The following is a 22,331-nucleotide window of genomic DNA, read 5'->3' on the forward strand; positions in this document are numbered from 1 at the left end:
CGGTACCTCTCCTTCACACACTGGGTGTGAATCAACCGGTGGCTGAAGGAGCTGCACATAGCTGCCAGGGCGTCCCTCATGGGGTGGGAGGTGTTGTTCATCAGGGATGATAGCTTAGCCATCCTCCTCCTGCCTCCCACCACCTCAGTCTCCTCAGCAGATATAGTCTGCTCTGACCCTTTTTGTAGAGTGCGTGTGTGTGATGTAATGTAATGTGATGTGATAAATGAGTTTATATCCATATTTTTATTATAGTTTTGGGTATTTGTTTGTGTTATTTTAGAGACTTGCTTTGCATGTCATGTTACCCTCCACCTTTAGCTGTTCTACCCCCCCCCCCCCCCCCCCTTCTTTCACTGACATCCTGTCCTAGACAGGAGGAAGAGGAGGAAGAGGAAAAGGAGGAACATCTTCTCCACCCTCGACATCCTGACTGCAGCCTTCACACTGAATAAACAACGATCTGAAGTTCACTTCAACACGGTGCATTTTAATGAATAAACGTCCAACATGTTCCTTCAATACAAAACTAAACACATGAACAATTATATATGAACATATACATGAAATATTCAACTTATTCAGTATGAAATCCTTCACTAGATATATTTACTCAAGCACTACAGTACAATTTCCAGGTACTTGTACTTACAATTTGTGTTACTTTATACCTCTATTTCACAACAAGTACAACATTGCTGTACTACATTTATCTGACAGCTTTAGTTATTTGTTACTTTCACAGAGGTAGAATTTACACACAAAATGTGTGATGAACGTATATAAATACTGCATTGTTCCAAATGTATTTAAAGTAGGTAAAAATATACAAGGTAAGTAAAAGTATCTTCACCTTAAGCAGCTACAACACTGCAACTTTAATGCATCTAATAATATAATATATCATATATCATAGATGTGGTCGCTCACTTTTGCAGCTTTGCATTTAAATTAAAAGCAACAGGAAGTTCAACCCTTGGTCTTCAGATTAAAAGTGTCTCTGCTCTGCTGTAAAAAAAGACAAACATAAAATAACATATCAGACATCAGACAGTGATGGAGCTGAAGACTAATTAGATAAAACTTCAACTGTCACAATCTTTTCAAATGAACAAACTGAAAGAATCGAGACAATCAGAGAGTATGTGTGAGCAGTGTGTGTATTTGTATAGTGTGTATTAGTACAGAGTGAGTGTGTATTAGTACCGTGTGTGTGAGCAGTGTGTGTATTAGTATAGTGTGTGTAAAGTGTGTGTATTAGTACAGTGTGTATTTGTACAGTGTGTATTAGTACAGTGTTTATATTAGTATAGTGTATTAGTACAATGTGTGTATTAGTATATTGTGTGTACAGTGTGTGTATTAGTACAGTGTGTATTTGTACAGTGTGTATTAGTACAGTGTGTATTATTATTGTGTGTATTAGTACAATGTGTGTATTAGTATGTTGTGTGTACAGTGTGTGTATTAGTACAGTGTGTATTTGTACAGTGTGTATTAGTAGTGTGTATTAGTACAGTGTGTGTATTAGCATATTGTGTGTACAGTGTGTGTATTAGTACAGTGTGTATTTGTACAGTGTGTGTATTAGTATAGTGTGTATTAGTACAGTGTGTGTATTGGCATATTGTGTGTACAGTGTGTGTATTAGTACAGTGTGTATTAGTACAGTGTGTGTATTAGTATATCGAGTGCACAGTGTGTGTATTAGTACAGTGTGTATTAGTACAGTGTATTAGTAGTGTGTATGTTCAGTGTGTGTATTAGTATAGTGTATTAGTACAGTGTATTAAGTGTGTATTAGTACAGTGTGTGTATTACTACAGTGTGTATGTACAGTGTGTGTATTAGTATAGGGTATTAGTACAGTGTATTAAGTGTGTATTAGTACAGTGTGTGTATTAGTACAGTGTGTATATACAGTGTGTGTTAATACAGTGTGTATGTACAGTGTGTGTTAATACAGTGTGTATGTACAGTGTGCGTATTAGTACAGTGTGTGTACAGTGTGTATTAGTACAGTGTGTATTAATGCAGTGTGTGTATTAGCAGAGTGTGTATGTACAGTGTGTGTATTAGTACAGTGTGTGTTAATACAGTGTGTATTAGTACAGTCTGTGTATTAGTACAGTGTGTACAATGTGTATTAATACAGTGTGTGTATTAGTAGTGTGTATGTACAGTGTGTATTAGTACAGTATGTGTACCGTGTGTAATAATAGTGTGTGTATTAGTAGAATGTGTATGTACAGTGTGTATTAGTGCAGTGTGTATATTAGTAGAGTGTGTATGTACAGTGTGTATTAGTGCAGTGTGTATATTAGTAGAGTGTGTATGTACAGTGTGTATTAAAACAGTGTGTGTTAAAACAGTGTGTATATTAGTACAGTGTGTATTAAAACAGTGTGTGTTAAAACAGTGTGTATATTAGTACAGTGTGTATTAGTACAGGGTGTGTTAAAACAGTGTGTATATTAGTACAGTGTGTATTAGTACAGTGTGTGTTCAAACAGTGTGTATATTAGTAGTGTGTGTATTAGTACAGTGTGTATTAGTACAGTGTGTGTTCAAACAGTGTGTATATTAGTAGAGTGTGTATGTACAGTGTGTATTAAAACAGTGTGTGTTAAAACAGTGTGTATATTAGTACAGTGTGTATTAGTACAGTGTGTGTTAAAACAGTGTGTATATTAGTACAGTGTGTATTAGTACAGTGTGTGTTCAAACAGTGTGTATATTAGTAGTGTGTGTATTAGTACAGTGTGTATTAGTACAGTGTGTGTTCAAACAGTGTGTATATTAGTAGAGTGTGTATGTACAGTGTGTATTAAAACAGTGTGTGTTAAAACAGTGTGTATATTAGTACAGTGTGTATTAGTACAGTGTGTGTTAAAACAGTGTGTATATTAGTACAGTGTGTATTAGTACAGTGTGTGTTCAAACAGTGTGTATATTAGTAGTGTGTGTATTAGTACAGTGTGTATTAGTACAGTGTGTGTATTGTATCAGGTCCTCACCTCTGTTGAAAAGTGATGAACAAAGCCCCGCCCTCTTCAGGAAGAGTGTATCACCTCAACAAACTGAGTTGTATTGATAGTAAATCTTTCACAGACTCAGTCATGTATGTGTGTGTGTGTGTGTGTGTGTGTGTGTTTATACATTTTTACAACCCACCAATGAAATATAGGGCTCATTATGTAATATACACATACAGGCTGTAAAGCTGCTGTCTGCTGGACTAGAAGCTGTTTGTTCTCTCCTCACCAGACAGTTCAAGGCCTCCGTCTGTCCTCACAGAGGTCAGGCTGAGGGAGTGTCTCACTGCAGAGGAAGAGCTTCATGACTCTGTGTGTGTGTGTGTGTGTGTGTGTACACTTTGTTGAGCTTCATCTGAATAGTTTGTTTCATATTGTGTTAAACATTAAAATCTAATTATAAAAGTACAATTTCAGTCTCACAATGACTGACTGTCTCTTTAACTTGTTGACTCATTTCCTGTTTACCTCTCAATCATCTGCTGCCTCTCTCTTCTCTTTGGAGCCACACTGTAACGAAAAGTTATGCAACGTGAGGTTTATGAAATAACATCAAACGGCAACAGTTTACTTCATATATTTTACTTCATAGGCTCACTTCTTAGTCTGAACTTAGTTCTCCAAAAAAATATTGATTTATTTTTTTACACATGCAACTGTTCGGCATTTCTCCTCTAATATTTCCACTTGGAGTCACTCAACACTGACTATTATTCACCACTTAACTGGATATTGTGTCCTTGTGGAACCAATTAAGCTGAATATTCAAAAAAAATGTCATATCATTATTGCATAACAAATAAAAAGGACACTTCCCTGTGACACAACACAGTTAATTTCTAGCCTCAGATAAAGTTCTGTTAGTATCAACTCTTTGACACCTATCATACGAAAATGACTAATCTACTCACAAGCCATCATACAGAAACCCAAAGCTTTTAGTCTTAGTGAGTAGATTCTAATGGTCATCTGTCTAAAAGTACCATAACAAAGAATTTGCCCAAATTATTAATGAACGTGTATTTGTTGTGTGGAACTCTTTGAAATCAGACTGCATTTCATACAACAAATCAGAATGCAGCTGTTGTTAACCTGATGGACACATTAACTTACTTCAGGTTTATAGTTGGGGCTGGTTCAGGTTATTAGTAGTCGTTTCCATCATTACTACTCTCATTAATGAATAATTTCTGTCGTTGATTGTGTTGTAAATGTTGTGTTAATTCTGTACACATGACATCTATCACACTTCATACTGATAGAGGATGATGATGATCTGAGGTTTCTTCTTCACCGATGTGAGGGTCAAAGGTAAGAAAATGTATGTGTACAGATTACAGAATTAACAGTTCCACCTGTAGTTTACCTGATGGACACATTAACCAAAATAAAGACAATCAAACTTCAGGAGACATTTCTTATTTCTTTATAAAATAATTTAATAACATTTGAATCCAACATGTAGAAAACAACAGTGGAAGGACTTCTCTCCTCTCTAATACTCTTTAATCATTATATGGTAAAATTTTGACAAAAAGAAACAACAAGGGAGCACGATAGCGAGTCCTGCAGAGTCCTGCAGAGTCCTGCAGCTGGTTCAGTCTCTGTGGCTCAGAGTCTCTCAGACGGACCAAATAGAAAATATTCAGTTTGTCTGCTTTTGTTTTAGTTTGATCACTTTAACAAAATAATCTTGTTTCCTCAGGAGACAAAGAAAAGACAACGTGCAGATGTTGCAGCATCGCTACAGGAGGGAAAACATCCTTTAAATACACAAGGGGGGGGGGGGGGGGGCAGTAAAATCAAATGGGAGGAAATGAAGTCCAAATGAAAAGGTGACAGAAACGAAACAGGGAGGACATGAATAAACAGTGTGTCACTCAGCAGGTCCATACTTACGTACATGATGTGATATAAGCTGGTGTCCCACAGGTGTGGGGGGGGGGACAGGAGGGGGGGCGTCTGTCTTACCTCGTCTGAATCGTTCACTGTTTATTTCTACTGTCTGAGTTACGATGTGAGTGTCACTGATCTTCTGTCTCTGGAGACGCTACTAAACTGAGCCGCTCAATGAGACTCACTCCCACCTGTTGACACCTGTCCACCAGCCTCCTCAGTCGGTCAGAGGCTCCTCCCTCTGCTGCTTCAAACAGCAGGCGCTGTGTGTGTGGGGGGGGGTACGACAAAGAGAGGGAGAGACGGGGGGGGGAGAGATGGGGGAGAGAGAGGAGGTGAGGACGGGGGAGGGTAGCAAGTGAACATGCGTGTATACAGGTGAGGCGTAAACATTCACTCCTTCACTTCCTGTGTCTCAGTGAACAGGGCGGGGCTTTAAGAGAGGACACAGGGTGCATATATTACGTCCTTAACTCCTTTCCTTAACCCTTATCCTCAACTGTTGATCTTGACAGGGGAGATGTGAGGAAGCCAGGACCCCTCTAGAGAGGAAGCCAGGACCCCTCTAGAGACGAAGCCAGGACCCCGCTAGAGAGGAAGCCAGGACCCCGCTAGAGAGGAAGCCAGGACCCCTCTAGAGAGGAAGCCAGGACTCCTCTAGAGAGGAAGCCAGGACCCCTCTAGAGAGGAAGCCAGGACCCCGCTAGAGAGGAAGCCAGGACCCCTCTAGAGAGGAAGCCAGGACCCCGCTAGAGAGGAAGCCAGGACCCCTCTAGAGAGGAAGCCAGGACTCCTCTAGAGAGGAAGCCAGGACCGCTCTAGAGAGGAAGCCAGGACCCCTTTATAGAGGAAGCCAGGACCACTCTAGAGAGGAAGCCAGGACTGCTCTAGAGAGGAAGCCAGGACCCCTTTATAAAGGAAGCCAGGACCCCTTTATAGAGGAAGCCAGGACTGCTCTAGAGAGGAAGCCAGGACCCCTCTAGAGAGGAAGCCAGGTCTCCTCTAGAGAGGAAGCCAGGACCCCTCTAGAGAGGAAGCCAGGACTCCGTACTGGGCCTGTTTAAAGCTACATGATGTCATGAGGCTGTGGCTCCACCCTCTACAGGTGGTTTCTCACTTGAGACACAGGAAGTGGCCGAGTGGACTGACCCGGGTCTGTTATGTGTGCAAGTGATGAGAGTAACAGAGAAAGTGAAGGGTAATTTACATGTTTCCACAGGGCAGCACACAGTGGAAGGTGTTGAAGAGCCTGCTGATATAGAAGTCGAACCTAGAAGAGAAACAAAGCGACATAAAAGAAGGAGGGCGGAGAAAGAAACAGCAGACGGACGGAGCATCGAGTCAGTTCACACAGAAACACTAGAAAACCAGAGGTTCAGTCGTAAATATAGAAGCAACAACAATCAAACTGTCAATCGCCACTTTATATAGAGCCTGTAGGGAAGAAACCAGATTCAGTTACATGATCATCAACAGCTCACACCTCCAGTCGATGGTTTTACAGGAAAAGGAAACATATTTTAAAGGGTGCCGACTGTCACATGACCTCCATCACTCACCTCAGATGGCTCCTTTAGCTCCCTCTCCACAGCTATCAGTCTGAGAGACACAGCACAAACACGGTCAGCTTCATTCACCTCAGACCACACTGGACAGGAGACCTCACACTGACTCTGTTTGTTTGTGTTTGGTGAACTCACATCTCCCAGTAGGCCAGACACTTTGGAGCCTGACTGCTCAACATCCGGACCTGGAACTTCAAATGTTCAATGTTTCCATCCTGCCACTCCTGATGCAGCAACCTGGACAGCAACACAGGAACTCAGGAAGCAACCAACACAACCAGCCCCAACCTGCCTACAAACCTAAACCAGCCCCGACTAGAAACCAGAGCCAGCCCCAACTAAAAACCAGAGCCAACCCTAACTAGAAACCAGAGCCAGCCCCAACTACAAACCTGAGCCAGCCCCAACTACAAACCGGAGCCAGCCCCAACTAGAAACCAGAGCCAGCCCCAACTACAAACCTGAACCAGCCCCAACTAGAAACCTGAACCAGCCCCAACTACAAACCTGAGCCAGCCCCAACTACAAACCTGAGCCAGCCCCAACTACAAACCTGAACCAGCCCCAACTACAAACCAGAGCCAGCCCCAACTAGAAACCAGAGCCAGCCCCAACTAGAAACCAGAGCCAGCCCCAACTAGAAACCAGAGCCAGCCCCAACTAGAAACCAGAGCCAGCCCCAACTAAAAATTAAAGCTGCAAGCAGCGATGGACGGGCCCTCGCACCTTTCCGCGTCTCGGGGGTACTGGCGGGACGCCGGCAGACGCGGCCACGAATGTCTTTGATCGTCGGACGACGCGTCCCGGAGTTTAACATATGTTTCCCGCTGGACTCTGCGATGCTGGAAATTATGTAGTGCAAATATTCCACCAGTTTCTGCATCCACTATGTGGTGCTACAGAACACACGCAAACATGCACCGCTATTCTGGTATGCTTGCCAAATATGGGGAGTTTTGGGATATGATAAAGCCCCCAAAAAGGCAATTCATTTGAGAAAAAAAGAATAATAATAATAATAATAATAATACCTACAGTTTCAATAGGGACCTCGCGGCCCGACGTTGTCTGTGCTCGGGCCCTAACCAGAGCCAGCCCCAACTAGAAACCTGAGCCAGCCCCAACTAGAAACCTGAGCCAGCCCCAACTAGAAACCTGAGCCTGCCCCAACTAGAAACCTGAGCCTGCCCCAACTAGAAACCTGAACCAGCCCCAACTAGAAACCTGAGCCAGCCCTAACTAGAAACCAGAGCCAGCTCCAACTACAAACCTGAGCCAGCCCCAACTACAAACCTGAGCCAGCCCCAACTACAAACCGGAGCCAGCCCCAACTAGAAACCTGAGCCAGCCCCAACTAGAAACCGGAGCCAGCCCCAACTAGAAACCTGAGCCAACCTGAGCCAGCCCCAACTAGAAACCTGAACCAGCCCCAACTACAAACCTGAACCAGGCCCAACTACAAACCAGAGCCAGCCCCAACTACAAACCTGAGCCAGCCCCAACTACAAACCGGAGCCAGCCCCAACTAGAAACCTGAGCCAGCCCCAACTAGAAACCGGAGCCAGCCCCAACTAGAAACCTGAGCCAACCTGAGCCAGCCCCAACTAGAAACCTGAACCAGCCCCAACTACAAACCTGAACCAGGCCCAACTACAAACCAGAGCCAACCCCAACTACAAACCTGAACCAGCCCCAACTACAAACCTGAGCCAGCCCCAACTACAAACCTGAGCCAGCCCCAACTACAAACCTGAGCCAGCCCCAACTACAAACCGGAGCCAGCCCCAACTACAAACCGGAGCCAGCCCCAACTACAAACCGGAGCCAGCCCCAACTACAAACCGGAGCCAGCCCCAACTACAAACCTGAGCCAGCCCCAACTACAAACCTGAGCCAGCCCCAACTACAAACCTGAACCAGCCCCAACTACAAACCTGAGCCAGCCCCAACTACAAACCGGAGCCAGCCCCAACTACAAACCTGAGCCAGCCCCAACTACAAACCGGAGCCAGCCCCAACTACAAACCGGAGCCAGCCCCAACTACAAACCGGAGCCAGCCCCAACTACAAACCTGAGCCAGCCCCAACTACAAACCTGAGCCAGCCCCAACTACAAACCTGAGCCAGCCCCAACTACAAACCTGAGCCAGCCCCAACTACAAACCTGAGCCAGCCCCAACTACAAACCGGAGCCAGCCCCAACTAGAAACCTGAGCCAGCCCCAACTAGAAACCTGAGCCAGCCCCAACTAGAAACCTGAGCCTGCCCCAACTAGAAACCTGAGCCAGCCCTAACTAGAAACCTGAGCCAGCCCCAACTAGAAACCTGAGCCAGCCCCAACTAGAAACCTGAGCCTGCCCCGACTAGAAACCTGAGCCTGCCAAAACTAGAAACCTGAACCAGCCCCAACTAGAAACCTGAGCCAGCCCTAACTAGAAACCAGAGCCAGCTCCAACTACAAACCTGAGCCAGCCCCAACTACAAACCTGAGCCAGCCCCAACTACAAACCGGAGCCAGCCCCAACTAGAAACCTGAGCCAGCCCCAACTAGAAACCGGAGCCAGCCCCAACTAGAAACCTGAGCCAACCTGAGCCAGCCCCAACTAGAAACCTGAACCAGCCCCAACTACAAACCTGAACCAGGCCCAACTACAAACCAGAGCCAACCCCAACTACAAACCTGAACCAGCCCCAACTACAAACCTGAGCCAGCCCCAACTACAAACCTGAGCCAGCCCCAACTACAAACCTGAGCCAGCCCCAACTACAAACCTGAGCCAGCTCCAACTACAAACCGGAGCCAGCCCCAACTACAAACCGGAGCCAGCCCCAACTACAAACCGGAGCCAGCCCCAACTACAAACCGGAGCCAGCCCCAACTACAAACCGGAGCCAGCCCCAACTACAAACCTGAGCCAGCCCCAACTACAAACCTGAGCCAGCCCCAACTACAAACCTGAACCAGCCCCAACTACAAACCTGAGCCAGCCCCAACTACAAACCTGAACCAGCCCCAACTACAAACCTGAGCCAGCCCCAACTACAAACCTGAGCCAGCCCCAACTACAAACCTGAGCCAGCCCCAACTACAAACCTGAGCCAGCTCCAACTACAAACCGGAGCCAGCCCCAACTACAAACCGGAGCCAGCCCCAACTACAAACCGGAGCCAGCCCCAACTACAAACCGGAGCCAGCCCCAACTACAAACCGGAGCCAGCCCCAACTACAAACCTGAGCCAGCCCCAACTACAAACCTGAGCCAGCCCCAACTACAAACCTGAACCAGCCCCAACTACAAACCTGAGCCAGCCCCAACTACAAACCTGAGCCAGCCCCAACTACAAACCTGAGCCAGCCCCAACTACAAACCTGAGCCAGCCCCAACTACAAACCGGAGCCAGCCCCAACTACAAACCGGAGCCAGCCCCAACTACAAACCAGAGCCAGCCCCAACTACAAACCAGAGCCAGCCCCAAATAGAAACCTGAACCAGCCCCAACTACAAACCTGAGCCAGCCCCAACTACAAACCTGAACCAGCCCCAACTACAAACCTGAACCAGCCCCAACTACAAACCTAATAAAAACAACAACAACAAAACAGCGGGATTCATCCCCATGTTAACAGCAAGTGTGTGTGTGTGTGTGTGTGTGTGTGTGTGTGTGTGTGTGTGTGTGTGTGTGTGTGTGTGTGTACCTCAGGCCCAATTCAGTGTTGTTGGGCATGGCGTATCTTAGTCTCTCCAGGACAAGTGCATGCTGGGACTGCGGCAGACAGCTCAGGTAGAGAGTCACCACCTGAAGAGCCAATCAACACAAAGCATTTTCATCTTTACCAGGTGAACTGTCTGCTGGTTCATACAGAGAGACAGACAGACAGGTCTCACCTTGTTGTGGAAGCTGTAGCAACTCCAGAACTCTGCTGGGTTAAAGGGAACCTCCAGTCGAGACGGGACGGTGCTCAGACAGCGATGGACCAGATCTGAGAACAGTTTGGACTGATGGTTGGACTGTTGACTGCTGCTGAACACCAGGTAACTGTAGACAGAGACACAATGAATACCAGGTAACTGTAGACAGAGACACAATGAACACCAGGTAACTGTAGACAGAGACACAATGAACACCAGGTAACTGTAGACAGAGACACAATGAATACCAGGTAACTGTAGACAGAGACACAATGAACACCAGGTAACTGTAGACAGAGACACAATGAACACCAGATAACTATAGACGAAGACACAATGAACACTAGCTAACTGTAGACAGAGACACAATGAACACCAGGTAACTGTAGACAGAGACACAATGAATACCAGGTAACTGTAGACAGAGACACAATGAACACCAGGTAACTGTAGACAGAGACACAATGAACACCAGCTAACTGTAGACAGGTGAAGGTAACACCAGGTAACTGTAGACAGGTGAAGGTAACACTTACTCCATCCAGAGTTTATGAAGCTCCTCCAACTGCATAGTTGACCCCAGAGCTCTCTCAAAGGCGTCCACCGTCTCGTCCACAGAGCCGTGAAGCCACTGCCAGCGACTGGTACAACAACAACAACAACAACAACAACAACACTGATTCAATACAATAAGTAAACTTTAACCTGATTCATAAATAACATATTTCATGATGATGTTCTGTAGACTCGCCTGTTGAACGCCTTTAGTCACAAATACAAATATTAAATCAGGTAATGAGATATTCTGAGTATCTCTAATGTCAGAAATATCTCGATAGGTCAACATGAAATGTACAGACTACAAGCTACATGTCAAACCTTCCTAAAAACAGATTTAAAGGAGAAACGTTCATGACGTCTGTAACAAAGACTTCTTCTCATCACGAACAGATGGAGACTCACCAGTGGATGAGGTGGAGGTAGGACATCTGCTGACTCAGCTGCTCCTGAACCTCCCTGATGATGGGACCTCTCAGTAGCTCCTCGGTGGGGAAACCCAAGACGTGTCTGAAGGGAGCAAAACAACAAAGTGTAACTCTTTAAAAGTCCTCCACATGTTTAACATTCAGTTCAGTTTCCCATTATGCACCTGAGAACGTCCACCGGCTTCTCCTGGCTCTGTTGGTCCTCGCACAGCGACAGGACGAAGCCTCGGAACAGAGGAGCGATGGCACCGGACTTCTCCTGTCAGACCACATTTAAACATTTAAAACACCTCCTCTATTTGACCAGGATGAAGCTGCACCCAGAGACCCTGAACCACCTGGAGCTCACCTGAGCCATGAGGAACCTGCAGGAGTGGTAGAAGACCTCTGCGTTGTTGGGACACTCTGCCAGAGCGTGAAGCCACATGCTAACCGCCTGATCCAGGTCTCCCTGCCTAATGTGGAGGTCGGCCAGAGCGTCTCGCAGGGCGCAGGACTCTGGACAGAGATCCAGCAGAGACCGACACAAAGCCACGCCCTCATCACACCTGTTCAAATGACAGCCCTAATCAATACATGAACATAATATCAACACGATTATAAAGCGGATGAAGATAAATCAAGTCATCAGTTCCTGTCAGCAGATAGAACACTGCCCCCCCCCCCTTCACCTGTCCAGCAGCTTGTAGAGGAAGATGAGGTTGGTGTGAAGAGGAATGCAGGCCATCGTCCTCTGGCTGAGAGTCAGAGACTCATCGGTGCACTGATGGACGGCGTCTGAGAGGGGAAGAAGAAGAAGGTTTATAGAAGTAGAACAAACAGAAGAGTTCTGTGTCTTAGAGGGGAAGAAGAAGAGCGTTTATAGAACCAGAGCAAACAGAAGAGCCTCCGTACCTCTGAACAGAGCCACCAGGATGTGGAGCGGCGTGCTGACGTCCTGCGGCGTCCTCCAGGGCAGCAGGAAGGACTCTCTGCTGACCAGCCGGGTAGGACCGGACTCCGCCGGGTCCAGCAGGCCGGCCGGGAGCCGGTCGAACTCCGTCAGGTGGATGTAGGAGAGCCACAGCAGCGCCCGGTCGGCTGCCCTCAGGTGCTCGGCGATGCTCCTGTCGTGGGCCGACTTCAAGGCGTTCTGCAACACAAACACAAGCTTCATGTTCATGTCCACCATCTACCCGAGCACAGGATCACAGACCTCCGCCCACCTGGAGGATAGCCAGAGCGCTCTCCATGCGGCCCGTGAACAGGTTGAGCTGGACTCTGTAGAGCAGAGCCTCCATCAGCTGGAAGGACAGTCGATCAGTCACGGCAGGAGAAGCTTCAGAGACCAGAAACCGGAGCAGACGGTCACACACGTAGTCCTTCCCCTCGAAAGAGCTCTCCAGCTTCAGGTACTGAGAGGAAGATACAGACAGGTTAGCGTGTCAGGTTAGAGTGTCAGGTTAAGGTTAACGTGTCAGGTTAGTGCGTCAGGTTAGTGTGAAAATCAGGTTCTTTCTTACGTTCCACCACACTTGGTAGTCTGGAGCGTGTTCCACAGCCATCTCACACATCTCCTGGACCTCCTCCCTGCTGCCTCTCCTGGAGAACAGGGACAGGTAGTGACTCCACACCTCAGGGTTCTCACAGTTACTCTCCAGAGCTCGAGACAACGTGTTCAAGGCTGCTTCCAAACACTCTGCTGCAGACCTGCGGAGGAACATGAGGTTCTCATCTTACAGAAGTAGAGAACAGACCTACAGAGGAACATGAGGTTCTTATCTTACAGAAGTAGAGAACAAACCTACAGAGGAACATGAGGTTCTCATTTAAAGAGAACAGACCTCTTTAAATGAGAACCTCATGTTCCTCTGCAGGTCTGTTCTACAGAGGAACATGAGGTTCTTAGAGAACATTAGAACCCACGTGTCGTTCTGGTTGAGGTACTTGAAGGCTAACTTGATCCACAGCTGAGGGTCTCCAGGACTCTCCAGAACGCTGGTCTCCAGGTTCGATATGTCGTCCGTCTCACTGACAAAATACCGTTTGTCCTCCGATGTGACGCAAACGTCCAGAGCAGAGAGGCTGGTTTTAGAGACGCCGTCTGGACAGAGAGACGGACATCAGCTGATCAGGAACAGGGTTTATAGTACTACAGTACAATCAATCAACAGAATATGAAATATTAATATTTTCAACTGTCAATGGGACATCTTTGTCCAGATGAGGTTCAACTAAACCTTACCAACATGTTTGATACATGGCTTCACATTCTATAATCTGAGTGATCAGCTGTTTAACTGTCCGTCTCTCACCGTGTCTCCTCGTCGACAGGTGTCCTCCTGAAGACTCGTCCTCGCTGTCGTCCTCCGGGATGAAGCTGCTCTGTGCTGACGGCTTCGGCCTCCACGTCCTGGTGTCTTTACAGGTGGTGAAAGGAGGGACTGGAGGAGGACAGACGGGTCAGAGGACAAGATGATGAGGACAAGATGATGATGATGATGATGATGATGATGATGATGATGATGATGATGATGATGATGTAAAAGAAAAAGGTTCCTCACTGTGTCGTTTGCTTTCGTTCACTTTGCTGACGAGGAGGACGGCCTTCTGGTCAACGCCCATCCGGTCTTTGTTGGATCCGAACAACATCTTCATGTACTTTTCTACAACGACAACATAAACAGGTGAAGAAACTTCTACCTTAGACCTTCTGGGTCTGAAGAACCCACCGGTCTGACGCCCACCTGTGGAGACACCCACGTCCTCATCAGAGCTAACTTCAGAGCAGCCAATCAGAGGTAGGTTGTAGGACAGGAGGTCCTGGAACAGCTGGGTGCCAGTCAAAGTGCAGTTCCTCATGTGCTGCCTGCAGAGAGACCAGATGGAACTATGAGAGACCAGATGGAACTATGAGACCAGATGAATAAACATGAATGAAGAGTCTGTTCTCACCATCGGCATTCGTCATCGTTGCAGGTTCCTGTGAGGTCAAAGCGACAGAAACTCCTCCGGGCTTCTATCGCGTTACTGAATGAGACGGAGCTCAGAGACAACTTCTCCTTGGTCCTGTAGTATGGACTGAACCTGAGACAGAGACCACATGACAGGTTCATCACATCTGAGACAGAGACCACATGAGACATGTTCATCAGACCTCACATCTGAGACACATGAACTAATTTACCTGTAAGACCTGAAGACCAGCAGAGGACTGTGATAGGGTCCATATGGAACAGGCTTCAGCTCTGAGCTCCCTGATTGGCTATTGGCTGAGTCCACTTCCACTGAGACCACCTGCACAGAGATGGAGACACGCTGACTCGTTTCATATTCAGAAACTAAGACACGAGAACAGGGACAGAATGGACTTGACCAAAGACAGACAGGATGATCATAGTTAGTGTCCATGTGTCTCAGGAACTCACCTGTCCGGTGGGGGGGCCGTGGACGTGACCCCCCACCGTCTGCAGCTCCTTCTGCAGCAGCTCTCCCAGCCGGGCCTGCTGCTGGTAACGAAGCTTCAGGGCATCCAGGTCCAGACCCGCAAACATCTCTGCAGCAGGCCTGCAGCCAGCCGAGCCCTTGGCAGGTTTGGCGGTGGGGTCTTTGGTGGGGGTGGAGCTCAGCTGCTCCAGATTGGGTTTGGGGTCTTTGGCGGGGGTGGAGCTCAGCTGCTCCAGGTTGGGTTTGGTGAAGGAGCTGCTGGACTGACGGAGGGAGTTCCGGCGGGTCGCTTTAGCCGGAGCAGGAGCCGGTTCTGCTTCGTGATCTTCGGCCTCTGGGACGTCTTCGCTGTCCAGGGTGAGCTTGTCCTGGGTCAGGTCGTGCAGGGAGGGCTGGGGCAGGGGGCAGGGGGTGGAGGGAGTCGGTGTCTGAGGCTCAGATTGAGTGGAGGCCGGCGGTGGCGGCGGCGGCGGCTCTGAAGGGGGTCCTCGGTTGCACAGGGCCTGGGTCTCCTTCAGCTTCTGGATCTTCAGAGCGTACTCAGACTCCAGTTGCTGCAGACGCTGCTTCTGAGCGATCAGCTCGGCAAAGTGACGCTCGGATCCACGAAGACCTCCGTCCACTCGCTGCAGCTTACTGGGCTGAGAGTACAAGGGGGACACGAGGACTCAGAAACTGATCACTCTGATCAATATCTATGGTCAGGACCACCAACAATCAGCAGTTATTGATTAGTGTCTTAGACTCATCACAGACTAAGAAGACTCCAGATGAAGCACATTCACACTGTCTGTCCTTTATTACCAGCTGTTATAACCCAGAAGTACCTCACTAAACCCAAATCCTGGTCTACTAGACCCTCGTGTCTCATTGTGTGTTCTCACCAGAGTCTGGTTGGAGTCCGCTCTGCGTTTGGACCCTCTTCCTGCAGCCAGCTGAGCCTGAGACAGGTCCTGCTCCAAGCGGACGGACAGACTCTTCTTTATGGAGACCCGATGTTCCACACGATGCACCTGCACAAGACGTGAACCAGCAGGACTCAGATATGGGACTCAAGCTACAGGGACTCCGCTACAGGGCAGATCACTAGTTGGGACTCACTCAGTATCACGTCTCACCGTCAGGTCTGAACTAAATTGTCTCTAACCTGCTCCTGCAGCTTCTTCAGCAGCGTCTTGTTAGCGTTGACGATCTTCTCAGACGCCTGCAGCTGCTCTCGGAGCTTCACCACTTTGGCCTCGGCAGCTTTCAGAGAGTCCCTCTTCTTCAGCTCCTGGTGGAGCAGATGTCTCAGGACGGCCTCATCTCTCTGCAGAAGCTCTCTGAGACACACGGGGGAGACGGACCAGTATTTACCTCATGAACGCTAAGAGGACCAGGACCAGCTCTGAGGGTCTCACCTGTGTTTGTTGAGTCTCTGCTCCGCCTCGGTCGCTCTCAGCTCTGCGGACGCTTTGACGGACGGGTCCGGCACAGAGTCGGAGACGAAGGGGGACGAGGAGCTCCGAGGACCGTGGTCCTTCATCATCTTCTGCTTCTCCCTGCTGCAGGAGGACACAGAAGACAGAGAGTGTTGGACATGTCCACAAAGACGTGAGCGTGTCTCTGGGTGCCGTGTTTACCTGGCGATCTCCTCTTTGAGGAGGCGGTACTCGGCCCTCTTGCCTTCAGGTAGAGCCTCAGGAGTCCTGACCGGGTTGTTCTCCTTCTCACAGCCCGACGCCGCTTTAGGCTTTGCCGCCTGAGGACCAGCACAACAGTTAGTCCCTGATATTAGTTCCTCGTCTTCATTAGGGGACACGGTGTGTTTTTACCATCACAGAGATTCATCTACATCAGCTGACTTCAAAAACCACAGGAATCCTCAGGTCTGTACAGGTCGTCTACTGTCCTCTAGAGTCATCTACTGTCCTCTAGCAGTCGTTTGCTGTCCTCTACTGTCCTCTAGAGTCGTCTACTGTCCTCTAGTGCCCACTGTCCCCTCTCATCATGTCTCACCTCCACTGTCCTCCGAGCCTCTCTGATCATGGACTCCAGTCCTCCAAAGGTCTGAGAGGAGCTGCATTGGTCCACATCTGAGTCACTGTCGTCTGAGTCGAGGAGAGAAACCACCACGGACTTGTGTCTGGGGAGCTGGAAGGAGACAGATATCATCTTCATCATAATGACCTTCATCATCACCACCATCTTCCTCCTCCTCCTCCTCCTCCTCCTCCTCACCACCAGTGGAGCTCTAGCAGCGTGGTGTCCTCTGCTGAACTTGCTGCTTCGTGATTGGGTGACGGTGTTCAGACTGACGGTGCTCAGGTTCCCTCTGATTGGCTGCTGAAGGACCGGAGGACCGGTGGGAGACGGAGGACCACTAGAGCCGGTGTCCTGGGGAGAGACGGGGGAGACGAGAGGTGAGACAAGAGGTGAGGTTCATCACAGAGAGACAAGAGGACACAATGTCTCACCTCTGTGGACGTCACCCTCTTGTTGGCCATGGACATCAGACACGTCTCCCTCAGCAGCATCTCCTCCTCCTCCTCCTCATCAGCAAAGGGAGGTTTGGGAGGAGGCTCCGGCTCGTCTGGTGGGGGGGGGAGAGGGGGGGGTGGGGGAGGAACCACCGACATCATGGGGGAGAGAAACGGCTGAGAGACGGAGAGACAATATTAAACCTTCTTTATGGAAGACAAAAACAATTGTGGAGACAATACATTCATGTTTACAAATAAAGAGCGCAGAGAGGAAGAGGAGGGAGGAAACAAAGAGGACAGAGGAGATGAAGAGCGTACCAGTCCAAACTGAAGACAGTCGGGGACATAAGGAGACATCTGAGGGAAACCTGCGGGATCTTCTGAGGTCAGCTGGTTGTGTCTCGGTGACGCCACTGAAACAAAAACAGGAAGTCAGAACCGTATTCAAGAAGTCTCTACTGAGAGGACAAGTGAAGTCTCCACTGAGAGGACAGGTGAAGTCTCCACTGAGAGGACAGGTGAAGTCTCCACTGAGAGGACAGGTGAAGTCTCTACTGAGAGGACAGGTGAAGTCTCTACTGAGAGGACAGGTGAAGTCTCCACTGAGAGGACAGGTGAAGTCTCTACTGAGAGGACAGGTGAAGTCTCTACTGAGAGGACAGGTGAAGTCTCTATTGAGAGGACAGGTGAAGTCTCTACTGAGAGGACAGGTGAAGTCTCCGAGGACAGGTGAAGTCTCTATTGAGAGGACAGGTGAAGTCTCCACTAAGAGGACAGGTGAAGTCTCCACTAAGAGGACAGGTGAAGTCTCTACTGAGAGGACAGGTGAAGTCTGAGAGGACAGGTGAAGACTCTATTGAGAGGACAGGTGAAGTCTCTACTGAGAGGACAGGTGAAGTCTCTATTGAGAGGACAGGTGCAGTCTCTACTGAGTAGACAGGTGCAGTCTCTACTGAGAGGACAGGTGAAGTCTCTACTGAGAGGACAGGTGAAGTCTCTACTGAGAGGACAGGTGAAGTCTCTATTGAGAGGACAGGTGAAGTCTCCACTAAGAGGACAGGTGAAGTCTCCACTGAGAGGACAGGTGAAGTCTCTACTGAGAGGACAGGTGAAGTCCCTGTCCGGGTCTCACCTGGTGATCCGGTCTCACTGTCCGTGTCCATGGCCACCTCGTCATAGTTGTCGTACTGGTACAGGTTCCCGGAGGCGTCCGGTCCCGGTTTACCTGCAGACTTCCTGTGTTCTCCATCTCTGGACTGAAGCACAGAAACAACACTTCCTGTCACTCTTCTTCTGTGGTGGTTAATATGACGATGTCATCAATAATGAAAGCTAGTCTCACACATGTAATAAAGGTGACCGCAGGACTACAGGCTACAGAGAGGACATGGTCTTACCTTGCTGCGGGTCCTCGTCCGCCCCCCCACCAGCTTCATGAAGCGGTTGTACTGCTCGTCCTGATTGGACAGATCTCGGATCCGTCGGATCTCGTCTTCTCGTTTGCGTCTCTCCTCCTCTTCCTGTCTCCGGTTCTCCTCCTGGTCTCTCTGCTGCTGCAGCTTCCATGTCCTCAGCTGCTGCTTCCTGAACGCCTGCTTTGCCGCCGAGCCTGAGAATCACCACCACCACCACCACCACCACCACCACCATCATCATCATCATCAACATCAACACCACACAAATAATGTCTCCACTGTACTCTTCTTCTCACCTGGACTGATCATCTTCTTGGCCATGTGGGCTTTCCCTGGACCTCGGCCTCTCTCCAGCGGAGCCTTGGGACCAGGTTTAGGACTGGCTTTGGGTCTCTCTCTGTCTCTGTCGGGCGGTCTGGGGACGGTCTTGGTTCTGTCTCGGTCCCTGTCTAGAGGTTTGGACCTGGTTCGGTTCCTCTCTGCGGCGGCGGCGGCGGCGGAGGCGGACCTGGTGGTGACTCTCTGCCTGCTGGGAGGAGGGGAGCTCTTCTCTTGGACTTTAGTGATCCGCTCTTTGCTCTTCTTCATCACCTGCTGCTCCTTCTGCTGCCACTTCTTACTGGCCGACTGCAGAGCGAGGAGGCGCAGCTGCAGCTCCGACAGCTCCTCCTCCTCCAACTTCACCACCGGCTGCTCGGGAACAGAGGCAGAGAGTTGAACCCTCTAACAGGTTAGAACCCGTTAAATGATGCAGATCCTCCACCTGGTTCTACAAACGAACACTGTTCCTTTAAAACCTGCAGCAGGTTTGTTACTACGTGACGAGCCAGAGAGGAGGATCTGAAGAACCTGGTACGGGACACTGATAAGGGACACTGTAAGGGACACTGATAAGGGACACTGATAAGGGACACTGATAAGGGACACTGATAAGGGACACGGGTACGGGACACTAGTAACATATACGTGTACTGGGACACTAGTAAGATATACATGTACTGGGACACTAGTAAGATATACATGTACTGGGACACTAGTAAGATATACGTGTACTGGGACATTAGTAAGATATATGTGTACTGTGTACTGGGACACTAGTAATATATACGTGTACTGTGTACTGGGACATTAGCAAGATATACGTGTACTGTGTACTGGGACACTAGTAATATATACGTGTACTGTGTACTGGGACACTAGTAACATATACGTGTACTGTGTACTGGGACACTAGTAATATATACGTGTACTGTGTACTGGGCCACTAGTAAGATATACGTGTACTGTGTACTGGGACACTAGTAATATATACGCGTACTGGATGTAATACTACCTTGTCAGGAGAGAGGACAGAGAGGACAGAGAGGACAGAGTCCTCACTGGAGGCCGATGATTCTCTGCGACACAAACACGTCTGTTGACATTTCTCCTTCTCATCTTTGGGTGTTTCCTCGCTGCAGCACAGACACGTCGTCGTCGTCTTCTTCTTCTTCTTCTTCTTCTTCTTCATGTCCTGTGACTCTTCTTCAGCTTTTTGATCTGTTTCTGCTCCATCTGGTGTCTCTTCCTCTTCATCACCTGGTGAGACGCACAGGAAGTGAGACTTTCAAATGAAACTCAAGATTCATCGTCTTTGAATACTGATCACTTGACTTTTGTTGTATCTTCTTCTTCTGATTATTGGTCGACTTGTTTATGAAATGTAAAGAGAGACATTGTAACAAACATCAAATAATATATATGTGTTAATTAAAAGAGTAAAGACATGATGTCATTGCTCAAGAAAAGCCTCGTTAGACACTTTTATTTTGTAGGGACTTCCTGTTTGCTCACCCTCCTGGTCAGCAGCGCCGCCGCCGCCGCCGCCTCCTCCTCCTCCTCCTCCTCCTCCTCCTCCTCCTCCTCCTCCTCCCTCCTGCTGCTCACGCTTCCTCTTCAGCTCCTCCAGAGCGGCAGGAGAAGGAAGTTTCTGACGGAGAGGTTTGATGTTGAACGCCTGGAACACTTTCTTCTCCTCAACCGTCTCCAGCTCTGACGGGTCCTCTGCTGCTGGACCCCGAGGAGCCGGTCCGGGTTCAGGAGCAGATCCGGGAGCCGGTCGGGTCTGTGTAATACTGGCAGTGTTATCGGGGGTCTGGGCTCTGGGGGACCCCGGGGACCCCGTGGGCTCCAGGGCCATGGTCTCTTCTTTGCGGATACATTCCAGCTCCAGCTGGATCTGCTTGTACTTGGACAGCAGGTCCTCAAAGGACTCGTCAACACCGGTCTCTGGTTTAGAAACACCGTGAGCAGCTTTCCTGCTCTGGTTCCTCCCAGTCTGCTTCTCTGAGGACCACGGTTAAAGAAAGACCTCCACCTGATCCTCCCTCACTCCCTCATTCATTCATTCAAACATCAGGTTATCATATCACATCCACTACGCACAGCTTCATCATCATCATCATCATCATCATCATCATTATTATTACTATTATCATTACCTCCTGTTATTGTTCCACTGTTTACAGCTTTATAATTATTATGATATTAATATGTATTATGATATTAATATGTATTATGATATTAATAACTATCATCATATAGCAGTAGTCCCGCTGCTGGCCTGTATCATAATTGAATCAGTCGGTAGAATCACGCTGAATCTATTACCGAGCCGGTGAAAGGATACGTTTCCTCGAGGGAGAGTCTTTACTCTCTCCGGGCCCGTAGCGACCGGAGGGACCGAAGTTGTTACCGCCTCCTCTAATGTTTCCTCTGATGTTTCCTCGGTTGTTAGCTCGGTTGTAACCACCTCTGCCACGGTTCCAGCCCCCTCGTCCACCGTTCGGCCTGAACCGGCCCAGAGCTCCGTGGCTCCGCTCCCAGAAGCTGGTCCTCGGACTCTGGTCTCCGTGAGGACCGAGACCCAGAGGAGGCGTCGTGGTGGAGGAACCAGGAGTCCGGTCGGGCCCGCTCGGCCCACACTGCTGCCGGTGGTTCGGAGGGAACGGACCGTGAGGTCCTCGGTTATAAGACATCAGGAGCCTGAGGTCCGGAGCCACGTGCTGCTCCACGTTGTGAGGCCGTTGGTGAGGTTTTCGTGTCCGAGCCCGAGCTCCTGGTCCCGGCCTCACGTTACCATCCCCCCGCCGGAGAGGAACACTCTCCTCGGTGTCATCATCGCAGATCTCTCCGTCCTCCAGCTCGCCCTCCTCTCTGTTCACGTCCATTTTGGTTTAAAACTCACCCTAACCCTCCGGCTGTAACCTCATCGAGCTGAAGACGGTAAATAAGCCGGTAAATAGTTCATGTTTCACCGGACAGACGGTCGGTAACGAGTCGGTCCGCTCTGACAGTTAGCTCGGTTAGCTAGCAAGCTAGCTTCTCCTCGTCTGCTCTCATCCAACTCTCACGAGACAAAACGAGACTGACCAGACCGGAAGCTGCCCATATAAGGACCCAGATGAAGGGAATTCCAGCTTCCTGGTTTGTCACGTGATGTCATGGGGCCCGAAAAGACGTTTCTCATCGACTTACATCGAGAGGATTTCTTTCTTTCTTTTAATAATAATAATAATAATTTAATAATAATAATACAAATAAAATACTCTAACAGCTGAATCCATAACTCTCTCTAAATCCATAATTTTACTGGT

General features: G+C 48.8%; 1 protein-coding gene across 1 annotated transcript; it reads right to left on the reverse strand.

The window, feature by feature from the left end:
• Positions 1–4,461: 4,461 nt before the first annotated feature.
• Positions 4,462–22,141, reverse strand: LOC137881055 (zinc finger C3H1 domain-containing protein-like). Its single transcript, XM_068722760.1, has 35 exons — positions 21,365–22,141; positions 20,530–21,021; positions 20,030–20,274; positions 18,993–19,386; positions 18,679–18,890; positions 18,414–18,537; positions 17,600–17,694; positions 17,276–17,455; positions 17,040–17,195; positions 16,818–16,952; positions 16,442–16,560; positions 16,220–16,363; positions 15,967–16,141; positions 15,704–15,832; positions 14,801–15,460; positions 14,560–14,669; positions 14,328–14,459; positions 14,120–14,241; positions 13,937–14,038; positions 13,688–13,816; positions 13,299–13,476; positions 12,896–13,082; positions 12,599–12,787; positions 12,288–12,525; positions 12,065–12,170; positions 11,743–11,941; positions 11,558–11,652; positions 11,371–11,475; positions 10,944–11,048; positions 10,384–10,534; positions 10,194–10,294; positions 6,632–6,733; positions 6,491–6,530; positions 6,139–6,201; positions 4,462–5,194 (listed from the first exon to the last, which is right to left on the reverse strand). The coding sequence occupies exons 1-35, from the start codon at positions 21,903–21,905 to the stop codon at positions 5,060–5,062; spliced, it is 6,390 nt and encodes a 2,129-aa protein (XP_068578861.1). The 5' UTR covers positions 21,906–22,141; the 3' UTR covers positions 4,462–5,059.
• Between the last annotated feature and the right edge of the window lie 190 nt (positions 22,142–22,331).

The sequence above is a fragment of the Cebidichthys violaceus genome, unplaced genomic scaffold, assembly GCF_023349555.1.
Source record: "Cebidichthys violaceus isolate CVI_PGR_0920_01 unplaced genomic scaffold, fCebVio1.0.p SCAF_3, whole genome shotgun sequence".
Taxonomy (NCBI): Eukaryota; Metazoa; Chordata; class Actinopteri; order Perciformes; family Stichaeidae; genus Cebidichthys; species Cebidichthys violaceus.